General features: G+C 48.9%; 1 protein-coding gene across 1 annotated transcript in view; it reads left to right on the top strand.

Moving 5' to 3' along the window:
- The window catches only part of COL17A1 (collagen type XVII alpha 1 chain), a 52,186-nt gene that overhangs the window by 9,991 nt on the left and 27,476 nt on the right, over positions 1–14,719 (top strand). The window contains exons 5-14 of the mRNA XM_038578717.1: positions 457–588; positions 3,258–3,305; positions 4,455–4,490; positions 6,156–6,203; positions 7,506–7,649; positions 8,982–9,140; positions 9,730–9,801; positions 12,520–12,591; positions 13,366–13,434; positions 14,485–14,646. Coding sequence (XP_038434645.1) covers positions 457–588; positions 3,258–3,305; positions 4,455–4,490; positions 6,156–6,203; positions 7,506–7,649; positions 8,982–9,140; positions 9,730–9,801; positions 12,520–12,591; positions 13,366–13,434; positions 14,485–14,646 — 942 coding nt within the window. The remainder of the gene's footprint in view (positions 1–456; positions 589–3,257; positions 3,306–4,454; positions 4,491–6,155; positions 6,204–7,505; positions 7,650–8,981; positions 9,141–9,729; positions 9,802–12,519; positions 12,592–13,365; positions 13,435–14,484; positions 14,647–14,719) is intronic.

The raw sequence follows: 14,719 nt of genomic DNA, 5'->3' as shown, positions 1-14,719 counted from the left end.
AGCCATTTAAACCAGCTTGGATTGACACTGAAAAAGAAGTCCCAAGACACACAAATAGCCAGGTTGAGCAAGAGGAGTGGTTGCTGTTGGCTGTCAAGGAACACTTCCGTGTTGGATTGTACTCTGGTCCATCCAGCAGTGAGCTACAATTAAATGCCAGGTCCTCAAGAAAAATCCTGCCAAAGCCTCTCCATTGCCATGTGCAGCCACGTCCATGAAGGGCCCGCCTGCCTGCCTGCCGTCCATGGTCAGCTGGGGAAGGGCAGTGGCAATGATCCCACCCCGTATTTCTGAGCAGCCCTGGAATGCCCAGGTGGACCCTTTCAGCGCTGTTCTCTGAAAGTCCTCTGGGCCCTCTGTAGGGCCCCCTTCTCTTTCAAGCAGCCCAAGGGTAATCAATATAACTTCAAGCCAGTCCGAAGTGCTCTGAGAGTTTCTGATTTTCCCCACTTGCAGGTGGAAGCACACGAGGCAATGCCTCCACCTCCAGTTACAGGAGGGCTCATTCCCCTGCCTCCACTCTGCCCAACTCACCAGGCTCCACCTTTGAAAGGAAAATTCACATCACCCGCCATGGAACATACGAAGGTATCAGTTCCACAGATTTTATTTTATTTTTTTTAGAGAGCAAGAGCAAGGCCAGAAGGACAAAGGGAGAAGGAGAGACAAAATCTCTGCGCTGTGCATGGAGCCCATACAGGGCTCGATCTCATGACCCCGAGATCATGAACTGAGCCAAAATCAAGAGTCCAACACTTGACTGACTGAGTCTTAGTCCCACAGATTTTTAGAAGAGAACTACTCTCTCCTCCAAATAACTTCATTCACCCTTCAAGGATGGAATGATTGGCCACCCCTGTCTAGTTGTTTCTGCTCTCACCTTTCTCTTCACTCTTGCTTAGATGTGGTTTGGAGTGTTAGGGTCCGGAGCTGCAGGCCTCAAGGGAAGAAAGAACTCTTGAGAAGTCTTTGGTGCAGAAAGGTGGTTTTATGATAGCCCGGGACAGGACCCATGGGCAGAAAGAGCTGCTACCCTGGGATTGTGAGGGGTGATCAATTATATACTTGGGGTTGGGGAAGTAAAGACAAAGGGAAGTTCCAAAAGGATTTTCAGTGCTAAAGTAGATTCACAAGATACTGGAGGCTGGGCTATTGTCAAGCTAAGGTGGTTTTTCCCTCTAGAAAGACATTGGCAGTAAGACAGTTGGAAGCTTTCTGGAGGAATGTTCTACTCTGTCTGCCTCAAGTATTTGTTATAGGTTGTGGGTTATAAGAAATTTAATTTTATCTACATTCCTTCTGCTTTGTTTTCCACAGCAGTTTCATTTCTTTTACAGACTTAGAGATTTTATTGATGTACTTGCCCTCTTATTCATTCATCCTTTTAGTATTTGACCACATACCTACCATGTGTTTAACTGTGTGGGGAACACCTTAGTGGACACAGTAGGGGCCAAGGGCAGGCTGCCCAAGGTGGGCCATTTTGGCATGAACATTATTTTGAGTTAAAACAGTCAAAACCCAGCAGATTTGGGAAAAAGCACTTTATCTCTCCCTCAAATGCCTGTTTATACCAAGAAGATTCCCTTACCTAAAACACTTACCTACATGAGACAATTTTTGTTTCCCAACCATCACTTCTCACCTTCCCCCTAATGGTCTTTCTATCATTTGTATCTTCAGGCCCCTAACTCTCTCCTCAGCTCACAGGAGCATCATGTGGCCTGTCTCTGGAATTTCCATATCTTTGTGGATTCCCTGTATGTACAAAACTAAATCTGATTTTCTCCTTTCTCTGGGTAATTTGTCTTATGTCAGTTTGATTCTCAGCCCAGCTAGAAAGATCTTGAAGGGTAGAGGAAACTCTTCCTCTCTAACAACACTTAAATGAATTGGATGTGAGGGGCACCTGGGTGGTGCAGTCGCTAAGCGTCTGACTCTTGGTTTCAGTTCAGGTCACGATCTCAGGGTTGTGAGATGGAGCCCCTCCTCAGGCTCTGTGCTCAGTGCTGAGTCTGCTAAAGTGTCTCTCTCCCTCTCCCTTTGCCCCTCTCATGGGCACTCACTCACTCTCAAGCTCACTCTATAAAATAAACAAATCTTTCTAAAAAATAGAAGAAATGAATTAGCCATGTGCAGGAAGAACAGGGAGGAAGGAGGCTGAACATGGTGACAAATTAAAAGATCCTCTGTAGTCAAGGGCAAACTTGGCAGGGACTAGGGCAAACTTGGTGGGGACTAGGGTGGTGGCAACGGGGGAGGAAAGAAGGAGCAGGAGGTGAGACGGAATTGATGTTTGACAACTGATTAAATATTAGGAGAGTGGGAGGAGAGGGAGGCCGTGCCACTGGGATACAAGCACAGGTCCATGGTGGTGCCAGCGATTAAGGGAGGGGAGCCAGATGGAGATCCCCCGGGGACAAGCTCAATAATGCGTCCTGAAGGAAGGGAGCCTGAAAGCAGAAGGGAGGAAAGAAAGATGGTTAGGGATGAAGGGGAAGGAAGAACCAGAGAACACAGGAGGAAAAAGAGTCTGAGGGGGCCAGGAGAGCAGGACCCAGGCAGAGACCTGGTCTAGTGAGGGAAAGCACTAAGGGCAAGAAGCAGGAGGCAAGAGGAGGACACTCGCTAGGCCCCTAGAGTCTCTGCAGTGCCTGGCGAGTGCAGAAGCCATTTAGTGGGAAACAGATGAGCCAGGCAGCAAGTGGGCCTGACAGTGAACAGAGGTGGGTAGTGGTGGTGGAGAAGCAGGATTGAGGTATGGGTTCCCCAGTAAATGATGAAGACCAGTTACCAGGGGGTATGGGGCAGGGGGGCAGCGAGGCGGGTTGTGTCACCATGGCTGCTCTGTGGTCTTAGGCCTTCCTGGGGCTGGTGCCTTCATTGTAAAGGGTCCCCATTCGGGACGAGCTCCACAAGGTCAGTGACAATCTGATGCTGACAGCACATTTATTTGGCCAGGGACAGGTCACCTGCACCAGCATACAGGGAAGACTCAGTTGAGGCCTTAAAAACAAAAAAAGAAAACCAAACCTCCTGCTTTCCTTCGTTCAGACCCTTTGCCATCTGAAGTAGATCAGTGATCAGAATGAATTCCCACAACTGTGTCCAGCAGGCGTGTCCTATTTCATAGAGCGAGCCTGCTGCAGGGCACCTACCATCCTCCTGGACGCCAGGCTGCGGGGGCCCTGCACACCTCCCGTCGGAAGCCCCAGGTTTCTGTGGCCATATGTACTAAGTGTTTTCTTGCTCTACAGGGAGCTCCAGTGGCAACTCTTCTCCAGAGTATCCTCGGAAGGAGTTCGGTAGGTCCCTTCCTTATTTTCCAGAGGAACCAACCAGGTGCACTGGGAAAAATGCCTTGGGTGGGGGTAGGGAGATACAGTGAGTTACATGGATTCTTCTAAAGGACTTTGAGCTCTGCTGACCAGTTTTTCCCTTGCTCTTTATCCTGAAGCACCTTTAACTTGCTGTCATTAGCCATTGCTCCTGACACTACCAAAATGGCAAGTTATTCACACAAGGCTCAGGCTTGGACAGAGAAGCCTCCAAAGCCAAACAATTGTAGGGTTTTTCCTTCCACAGGATGCACAGAGACCTCCTAGCAAAGAGGAGCAGGCATTCAAATGCACAAATACCAAACATCCCGGCACCTCTGCTACAGCTGGCTGCCCTTGGGGCACATTTTATGCCAAGGGAAACCCTAGGCTGTCTCTTCACTTGACCTTAAGTTAGTGGTCCGTGTTCTTGGATTCTCACTGTACAAATGAATTGATATGATCATTGTACAGTGACCATAATTTTACTTATTTGCTTATAGCAGGAAGACCAAGGCAGTCTCTAACAAAAAGCTAAAGGGAAGATATGGATAGTTTTTCGGTTTGTTTGGTTTTTTTTTTTTTTAATGTATTTGATCAGCATAGACAGCCAGCGCCAATGACTAGGCTTCCAAATGATCAATCATGTTAGTTAACACTCTAAGTGTGAGCTAACTTAACATTCATCTAGCTAACACCCTATGTGCATCGGAGCCTTGCAAAACTCACTCTCCCTTTTGGCTATGTGGTCATCATTATTAAGCGTCCACCATCAAATTCAGGTGGTTGAGTTCACTGTGGGCAAATGATGGAAATAGGGAAGCCAGGTGGAGGCCTCCACATGGACACGTTCCATCATTTTGTCCTGAAGCAGAGCTGCTGTCTCAGTTTCCAGTTGGGGCCACCAGGTAGGAAGTGGGATGCTCAGGGCTTGAGCTCCAGGAAGAAGGCAGGCAAGTATTCAGTTTGGAGTCCTTTACAAAGCATTAGCAGAGACATAGAGGAAGGCTCCCATCTGGATATAAACGCACAATGAAAACAATCTCTTACCCCCACTCAAATAGATCCCCTTCCAGGTCAAAATTATCTAGCATGTCACCTCTTATATGCCTAAGATTACTTCTCTTTGCTCTTCAGCATCTTCTTCAACCAGAGGAAGGAGCCAAACACGAGGTAAGCTCTGTTGCTGGGTTCAGTTCATTCAACAAGTGTTTTCTGAGCATCTAATGTGTGTGCCCAGCCTTGAGCCAGAAAATGGAAGGAGTAGAGAAGAATGACTAAGGTGTGGTTGGTGTCTTCAAGGAGCTTACAACATCCTGGGAACTCTTTCTCTGGCCCCATCAGGATGGGAAGGGTAGTATTTGGCAGTGATTTAACATGCAAGTGGAAGCGAGGATAAAAACACATGGTAACCACCTGGGAGTGGTTTGTTCTACTGTGGATTGTGAAGACGCTGGCACCACATGTGGTTTCACTTATAGTATCCTGGCTAACTTTAATAAGATATACTGTAATTGCCTTCATGCAGCGAGAAATGAGCCAAAGCCCTTCTTTTTCAAATTATTCCAGGGGACAGAGGGTTCCATGACAGCTTGGTACTCTGCATGTCTGCCCACAGATAAGGCTCTAGGAGGGAAATGGGGAGAGCTGCCCCCATGCCCCCAGATGAATCTGGTGAAGGTGGGGAAGAGCAGCATGTCTGGGCTGTGCTGAAGGCAGACTTCTTCATGGGCTCCAGTAGCTCTCAGTGATTACTCTAGACTTCCAGGGGCCTTCTTGCATCAGTAACTTGAAATTTAGGACCATACCAAGCACTCACAACTTTAGGCTGATAGTCAAAAGATGTCAGCGGCCCAGCTGAAGCTAACAGATCATGTGAAACCACCTGTTTCCTGCCCATAGGAAGCCAAAGTGGCTAAGTAAATGGTATGAGTTTTAGAATTCTCTTTCATGTATCAGAGACCCAGAGGGCAGGAGAGTAGCTTGGTTAGAGCAGCTGGGGGATGAGCAGTGAGAAGGGGGCCAGTCATTGCTGATGGTGATCAAGCCTCTGGGCTCAGCTGTGATCTCATCAGAGCATCTCCAGGCATCAGGAGGTATGCAGTGGTCAGGTCGGGGCATGGGGAGAGGACCCCTCTTTCTTTTTTTTTTTTTTTAATAAATTTATTTTTTATTGGTGTTCAATTTTTCAACATACAGAATAACACCCAGTGCTCATCCCGTCAAGTGCCCACCTCAGTGCCCACCACCCAGTCACCCCCACCCCCTGCCCTCCTCCCCTTCTACCACCCCTAGTTCGTTTCCCAGAGTTAGGAGTCTCTCATGTTCTGTCTCCCTTTCTGATATTTCCCACATATTTTTTCTCCTTTCCCCTTTATTCCCTTTCATTATTATTTATATTCCCCAAATGAATGAGACCACATAATGTTTGTCCTTCTCCAATTGACTTATTTCACTCAGCATAATACCCTCCAGTTCCATCCACGTCGAAGCAAATGGTGGGTATTTGTCATTTCTAATGGCTGAGGAATATTCCATTGTATACATAGACCACATCTTCTTTATCCATTCATCTTTCAATGGACACCGAGGCTCCTTCCACACAGTTTGGCTATCGTGGACATTGCTGCTATAAGCATCGGGGTGCAGGTGTCCTGGCGTTTCATTGCATGACCCCTCTTTCTAAGCAGTACTTGCTCTGGGTATACTGATGTTTCCTGGTCCCAGGACACAGATCTCAGAGCAGCCCAAATTTCTTTCTGGTGCTCAGAGCTCAGGGTCAGGCACTGTGATCCAAGATCCTCCACTTATACCTTCTCTGTCTCTTCCCTTGTACAGAGAGCGAAATCCGAGTTCGACTGCAGAGTGCATCCCCATCTACCCGATGTAAGTGGTCACTGTCTGTCTGAAAACAAAGGATCCAGGAATCCAGGGTCACTACTGCACATGTATGTGCACTCAATCCTAAAACATGTTGAAGGCCTTCTGTGAGAGGGACCCTGGGCAAGGTGCCAGGGTCAGGAGCTGAATAACTCACGCTCCCTGCTGCTAATAGAAAGATAGTAAACCAACCACCCATGACCTGTCAGGGAGCTGAAGAAACAGTGTCCCGTGAAAGGAGCCTGAAGGGTCCATAGGATGAGCTGGTGTGAGATATCTGGGGAACATATGCTCAGACATTGGAGGAATGTTCAGTGTGGCCAAAGGAAAAGGAGCAGGGGGGTACCTGATAGGATACATAAGCTTAGGAAGAGTCAGAAGTAAGTGGAGTATGAGAGTTTGAGAGTTTGTTCTGGTTGTTCTTATTAGAGGGTTATATGACATTTTGAAATGAACCCAACTGATAGGACGGGAGCCAAGTACAAAGAGTAGGAGGACAAAGAGCCAGGTTGGTTAGCCCAGGAATCAGAGACTGGGGCTGGCCCAGACAGCTCCGTGCCCTAGGCCGTGGGGTCTGAGGCTATCTCCCCAGAGCCTTTCCAGGCTGGGCGGGGCTGAGCCAGAGATTGGAGCTTTCAGGGAAGGGGGTGCCTGGGCAGTCCTCCAGCACGTGCTGTGTGCAAACCTGTCCGTCTCTGAGGCACTGCCCTCGTAGGATGTCTCCCTCTTCTACTTGCCACATAGGGAGGCACAGGGAGCTTGTATCCCTCGGTGACCCTGGCTACAATAGTGGCCAAATGGACTTGAACTCACACAAAAGCAGCATACTATTAAGGGATTATGGACCACAAATTCCTCATGACACTGCGAGCACGCAAGGTCAGGGACCTGACATTCAAGGTATCCTGGGAGGGGAAGAGACCACTGTTAAACCATTTCTTTCAAGGGATCTGGTTCTCTCACCACCCTGGATGTAAATCCCCGAGTCCCCCAATCTAGGATGACAGGGTCTTCCAGCCACAGAATTATCCCTGTGGTGCCTGATGAGGTCTAATTAGGAGATATATACTGAGGACCTCCCCGTGGAGGCTCTGTATTTATGAGGCCATTAATATTATGAAGTACCAGGTTGATGAGTGCTATAAATTGATAAAATGCAAAAATTATAAGGCTGACCAAAAATATCCCAGCATGGGAAGCAGATGCCATCCCCCCTCATATTCAGAATACCACTAATGTTCCCCCCGCTGCCACGGGACTCAGAAAGGAATCCTGAGCCTAACGGAAAACGTGGGAATGATTTTGCAGGGACAGAATTGGATGATGTTAAGCGTTTGCTCAAAGGGAGCCGATCAGCAAGTGTGAGTCCCACCCGGAATTCCTCCAACACACTACCCATCCCCAAGAAAGGCACGGTAGAGACCAAAATGGTGACAGCAAGCTCCCAGTCGGGTAAGTCCTGTGGCCCCCACTGCTGTGGAGGGAAGGGAACAAGGCAGCAGATTTGCCCTGGCCCAGGAACTCAGCCGTACCCCAGCAGGCCTTCCAGGTTGCAGGAGAGACCCCGCAGAGTATTAAGCATTCACTCTTCGTGTTGCATGACCATGTGAGCTTCACCCTGTCTGGTCCACCATCCCGTGAGCATGTAGCTGGGCTCTAGATCCGAGAGATTCTCTCCCAGGATATTCTTGACCTCTCTTGGGAATATGTTGGCCTGGGTCCCCAAATGAAGAATCCTGGGGATGACTGTAGTATTTTCATTCATTTATTCAGTGAATATTATGTGCCTCCTCTATGCCAAGTACCAAGCACTGAGGGGAAGCAATAGACGGGGAGACACGGCCACTCGCAGAGGTGAAGGCCTCTGGGGGAAGTCAAGAAGATAACCAGGAGAGCATAGTCAAGTAGGATTGGGGAGCACTCCTAGATCACATGCCTTCCAAGAAAGCTGGGTTCTCTGGGAGGCAGAAAGATGAATAAATATTCATTAAGAAGATGAGTTCTTCATCTCAGAGGGAGATGAAGAAAGAAGCCAGTTGTGCTATGAATTTTTTTTTTCACTGTGAATTTTTCTGTCTTTCACTCCTAGAGGGGAAAAAAAAAAAAAATACAACCCTTGAGATCGTGATCTTTCTCTTACTTAATAAATCTAAAACCAAGCCTCAGGGCGGTTTTTATGACCTGTGGAGCCAACTCTGCTTGTATATGAAGAGGAAGAATTGGCTTCAGATCTGAAGGTGCACCAAAGCCCCCTCCTGGGGGCAGAGTGGCTCTTGGGCCTGGTCAGCACATAGGAATGTTTATGGAGCGCTTAGCCAGGGAAGACTGCCCTTGGTGCAGTGTGGTCTCAGACGGAGGCCTTTTCTAGCTGCGCCTGCCTTGTGTGTGCCTGGAATTCTACGTGGGATTTGCTATTCCCCTGGCATCTGTGAAGGTGGAATCAGCAGCACATAGAGAGCCCACTGGTCCTCACCACACCAGCACACCAGGAGATGGGGAGGGGATCTTGGAAAAATGGGCAGACTCCAGAGCAAAACTGACCTACTTCAAATTTCACCAAGAGCCAGTAAAAATTTCTAATACAGGAGATCAAGTTTTCACCAGCTCCAAGGTTTCAGATGGAAGTGGCCCAACCAGCTTCCCTGGAATGAGGGAGTTTCCGGGTCATGGGAACTTCGGGGCTAAACCCAAGAAAGTGCTGGCAAACCAACCCGAGAGGGTTACCCTAGCACAGAGTGCCGATTTGCCTCTCACTGGGGTGTGGGTGTGCCTCTCTGATTCCAGTGTCTGGCACCTATGATGCCACCATCTTGGATGCCAACCTTCCCTCCCACATGTGGTCTTCCACCTTGCCGGCAGGGTCCTCCATGGGGACCTATCACAACAACGTGACAACCCAGAGCTCATCCCTCCTCAACACCAACGCCTATTCTGCAGGATCAGGTATGTGCTTCCCCTCCTACCTGAACCTCATGCACCTTTGCCTCGAGCTGAATATGACCCCTCTGGTGTTGACCCCTGACCATGGCCTTCCCTGGGGGGCTTTCTGTGGCCTAGCATCCCAAGATTTTTCCACTGGAACTCCAACTCAGTTCAGTCTCCAAGGTGTTTATTTTGGGGGATCCCCTATAGGGAGGACTATCTAGCACAATGTATCAGAAGAAAGAACAGGAAAACAGATCTAAAGAACCTAGTTTCACTCCACATGGATACACTGTGACCTTGAGTAAGTCAGCTAACTTCTCTGGGCTTCAGATGCCTTCTCTACAAAGTGGTGACTAACAAGAGGGGCTTTGGCTGGACCCTGTGTCCACCCGAGGCCACTGCCCTGTGACCATCCCTTGGCTATGACCCAAGGCACACCACAGACCATTTGGTTCTTTGCTATAAGGCAAGAGCTCAAGATTTTCCTAAAACCAGAAATTTAACAAAACCTAAAAATGTAGCCCTGCCATTCCTTCCTTCTATTGCCACCCCCCTCCCCCGTTCTGGGCTGTACATCCCTCTCACCAGCCTTCCTCCTCCCCTGCAGTCTTCGGAGTTCCAAATAACATGACGTCAGGCTCTTCCACACTGCACCCCGGGGTCAGCACCTGCTCCTCAGGTCAGTACACACCAGCTTGTGTTGCCTTTTCTGAAACATTCGCTTAAAAAGTCAGTGATGTAGGCACCTGGGTGGCTCAAAGGCAGCTGAGCTCCTGCCTTTGGCTCTGGCCCTGATCTCAGGGTCATGGGATCAAGTCCTGAGTCAGGCTCCCTGCGCAGCAGGGAGTCTCCTTCTCCCTCTGCCTGTCACTACCCGCCCCCCTCATTCTCTTTCTCTCCCTCTCAAATAAATAAATAAAATCTTATAAAGAAGAAGAAGAAAAACTGATGCTCCCTCCTGCTGAGGAAAACAGAATGGTTTCCACATAAATGTCCTTTCTGCCGATGAGCTTGAAGACTTTGCTCAGCGCGCAGAGGGACGCAGAAGCAGGGCCCAGGGGCTGCCTGCCGGTCGCAGGTAGAGCTCGGCCCGTGGCCAGGTCAAAGGCTGAGGGGCCATAGGCCTCACTTACCTGCTTGCCCTGGGCTGGTCCCTTTCTTTTCTGTGAGCCATGGAGAAGTGGAAGCAAAGGGGCTGCAAGCGCTCCGGACATTTCTCAGGTAGAAAGTATTGTTATGTGAAGAAGTATTGATGACCATTTTATTTTTTTATTTTTTTTTATTTTTTATTTATTTTTTAATTTTTTATTGGTGTTCAATTTACTAACATACAGAATAACCCCCAGTGCCCGTCACCCATTCACTCCCACCCCCCGCCCTCCTCCCCTTCCACCACCCCTAGTTCGTTTCCCAGAGTTAGCAGTCTTTACGTTCTGTCTCCCTTTCTGATATTTCCCACACATTTCTTCTCCCTTCCCTTATATTCCCTTTCACTATTATTTATATTCCCCAAATGAATGAGAACATAGAATGTTTGTCCTTCTCCGACTGACTTACTTCACTCAGCATAATACCCTCCAGTTCCATCCACGTTGAAGCAAATGGTGGGTATTTGTCATTTCTAATGGCTGAGGAATATTCCATTGTATACATAAACCACATCTTCTTTATCCATTCATCTTTCGTTGGACACCGAGGCTCCTTCCAGAGTTTGGCTATCGTGGCCATTGCTGCTATAAACATCGGGGTGCAGGTGTCCCGGCGTTTCACTGCATCTGTATCTTTGGGGTAAATCCCCAATAGTGCAATTGCTGGGTCGTAGGGCAAAGATAACCATTTTAAAGAAATCTGTATTCGCGGTTTTGTTATATAACTGCCTATTATGTAAATGTACAGCCCACTTTTATTTATTTATTTTTTTTTACTTTTTTTTTTTTTTTTTAAGGACTCTGCCTTCTATGTTACTGTGATTAATAAATATAATGCTGTGGGCCATCTTTCTTTTCTTTTTTTTTTTTAATTTTTTTCCTTTTAAATTTATTTATTCATGATAGTCACACGGAGAGAGAGAGAGAGGCAGAGACACAGGCAGAGGGAGAAGCAGGCTCCATGCACCGGGAGCCTGACGTGGGATTCGATCCCGGGTCTCCAGGATCGCGCCCTGGGCCAAAGGCAGGCGCCAAACCGCTGCGCCACCCAGGGATCCCATTTTTTTTTTTAATTTTTTTCTTTCATCTTTATTTTCTTGGCTGGTATATCCACAAGTGCGAATGTAGCATTCTCATTTCATACCTCCAATTAACTTGAGCTCCACCAAACCCAGAATACACCAGGTTCATGTTTCATTCCTTCTGCCTTTGTCATTCTGCTTTGCAAAGTCCTGACTCAGGAAGGTGGGCTGATCTTGGATCCATGATCTGTGCCCCAAACACTAGCGAGGATAGAATAAGAAAAGCTGTTGATGGGAGGAATGAGCTTCTACACGTTATTTAAAAACCAACAGCCAGTCTCTGAAATTGTAATGGGGGCTAGGGGAGTTTTTATGTATCTGAGTCTCAAGAAGGAAGTGTTCAAGGGGAAACCAGGGATATTCCAGGTCAGTCCCCTCTGTGTCTGTGTCCTATGCCCACAGTCCCCCACTGTACATCGGGGTACCCTAGGGTGCAAACAGGGACCCCTGGGATATTCTTTTTAAAGTAGGCTCCACACCCAGCATGGAGCCCAACATGGGGCTTGAACTCACCACCCAGAGATCAAGATCTGAGCTGGGACCAAGATTCAGACACTTAACCTACTGAGCCACCCAGGTGCCAGACCCCAGGGATGTTTTTAAAAGTCCTGGGATACAGGGGATCCCTGGGTGGCTCAGCAGTTTAGCGCCTGCCTTCGGCCTGGGGCATAGTCCTGGAGTCTCAGGATCGAGTCCCACATTGGGCTCCCTGCATGGAGCCTGCTTCTCCTTCTACCCAGCCCTCCCCAACCCGTCTCTGTCTCTCTCTGTGTCTCTGTCTCTGTCTCTTATGAGTAAATAAAATCTTTTAAATAAATATATAGAGAGAAAGAAAGAAAGAAAGAAAGAAAGAAAGAAAGAAAGAAAGAAAGAAAGAAAGAAAGAAAGAAAGAAAGAAAGACCATCCATCCTGGGATACAGAGAAATCTGTCAGACCCTGTGCAAATTAGTGCTCCTGTGTTGTGTGGCCCTAACTACCCAATACTTGGAAGTGCTGGTAGCTTTTGGCCAATGGTGGGAGATGGGGCGTAAAAAGCTCCCCATGTCACTGAGAAAGCTGGGGAATCTGTCCTGTGCCAAGAACTTTATGGTGGAAATGATTTGTGGGGGGGCCTCCCTCTCCTCCCCCCCCACCCCGCACTCACCTGTCATCCATTGCTTTCACAGTGTTTGGCATGCAGAACAACCTGGCACCCAGCTCGTCCACCCTGTCCCACAGCACGGCCACCGCCTCCACAGGTCTGTAGCCGAGGTGTGGAGCTTCGGCCCAGGGAGGAATGCCCCTTTGCAGCTGTACCTCACAATGTCCCTTTCCAGCAACTGTATTGGAAGGACCCAAATGTCTCAAAAAAAATCAGTCAACCTTTCCTACCAAAGAAATAGCCCCCTATCTCCCAACCTAGAGATGCCAGCCTCTGCATTTGCTGGCTCGGACATGAGAAAAACCACAGGAAAAACCACATTGCTGTGGAGCGTCACCTGTATATCGCTGTCTCACTGCAGTTTCTGGGAGTTCCTTGTCACTGTAAATTGATCATCTTACTGATTTCATGGTGCACCCCCTGTGCACGCCTGGGAAGGGGAGCAGAAGAGATGTGAACCTTCGTCTTTGCCCTCAACTTACTGTCTACTTGGAGTAGAAAGACTACTACACATGAAACAACTGGGCATCCTATAAGACCACAGGAGTCCAGCTATGCAGAGCAGGTGTTAGGGTTATAGAGTTCCGAAGGGGAGGGATCCTAGGAGGCCTTCATGGAGGAGGTGGAGTTATGGAACAGTCCTAAAAAGATGAGGATTAGACCAAAGGAAGTTTCATCTAAACTCATTGCTGTCCCTGTGGCTGGAGAGTTACCTTCATAATTAGTAGTCATTTTATTTCTTATTCTTACTGTCCTCTTCCTCTCACCTGTGGAGGCTACCTGGCCGCTAGGGCTGGTCAGGCTGCTTCTAAGTTTCATGGAGTTGCCTTCCCATGCTGGCCCTGCTCACTCAGTGGTTCCTTTCTTGCAGCATATGGTATGAAGAAAAACCTGCCCCAGAGCCCTGCCGTTGTGAGCACTGGTGTGTCCACCTCTGCAGGTGAGCGCTATCCCCAGCTGCTGAGGGCAGGCCTGTGCGGAGGGAGAAGTGCTCCACAGTGACACCTGCTATATGAGAGGAGATTTGACCCATTGCTGATCTGAGGTCTGCAAATGTGACTCACCCCAAAGGCCTCTCCGTTGCTAAGACAGAGCAAGGATGGATGTGCCCCTGACCCTACCTTGGCTTTCCTGGCCCAGGGTGCCAGGGGTGGGGCAGAGAGCTCCACCTTCTGCACCTGCCTTGGGCCAGGCATTTACCCACCAGTCTCCACCAATATCTGGAAGCCCCCAGCCTGCTCCTGTTACGTGTCACCCAGTGTAAGAACAAGGGAGCCCCTCAGAAGCAGCCACTGCCCCACAAGGACTTTCAATAGGATCTTTATCAACTTATGCTCTCTGCACCCAGTGGGTTCTTTCCTCCATTGCTCTGATCCTGTTGTTTCCTTCCATTCAATAATTAGCTGATTCAAAAAAGGTTCACTGAGCACCTGCTTTGTATGAGAGGGACGCTCTTCTTGGTGCCCAGAGTACAGGCACGAACGAGGCAGACTAGAGTCCCAGGCTGCCCACTGCCACAGAGGAGGCAGATAGACCCAGTAGATAAAGTACCCGAAAGGATGACAGGAAATAATACCTGCTGGAAGAAATAGATGGCATGCTAGAGATAGGAGTGTGTGTATGTTAGGCCCCCCAGGAGCCCCACCAGGATGGTAACACTTGAGGCTGAAGGATAGAAATGAACCTGCCACGTTAATTCAAGGAGTGCCTTCCTGGCAAGGGGCCTGTGGCCCTTTCCCTAAAGATCCTGTAACGTCCAGGTGGGGAGGCAGCATCATAGGCCTGCCGCCCAAGTGCTTCCGGCATTGACCTCCTGATGGCTACCTGGCAGGGGAGGGTGCCTTTGGTCCCTAGGATGCTGGGGACCCTCAGAGGTACCCGCTCACCTCTCTCTTCCCCTCTCCCCTCTTTTCTTCCTCCTCCTTCCTCTTTGGCTCCTTTCTTCCCTCTCTCCCTTGTCCTTCTCCTCACCGGCTCCTTTCCTTGCCAGCCTGCACCACAAATGTCCAGAATGAGGATCTCTTGCACAAGGACTGTAAATTCCTGATCCTGGAGAAAGACAACACACCAGCCAAGAAGGAGATGGAGCTGCTGATCATGACCAAGGACAGCGGGAAGGTCTTCACTGCCTCCCCTGCCAGCATCGCTGCAAGTACGTGGGGGCCCAGGCTAGGCGGGTTTCAGGAGAAAGGCAGACGGTGTAGGGGACCAAATGTCCTAGCAGG

Source organism: Canis lupus, chromosome 28, assembly GCF_011100685.1.
Source record: "Canis lupus familiaris isolate Mischka breed German Shepherd chromosome 28, alternate assembly UU_Cfam_GSD_1.0, whole genome shotgun sequence".
Lineage (NCBI taxonomy): Eukaryota > Metazoa > Chordata > Mammalia > Carnivora > Canidae > Canis > Canis lupus.
Note: the sequence above shows the minus strand (reverse complement) of the source record. Positions and strands in the feature narration are given on the sequence as shown.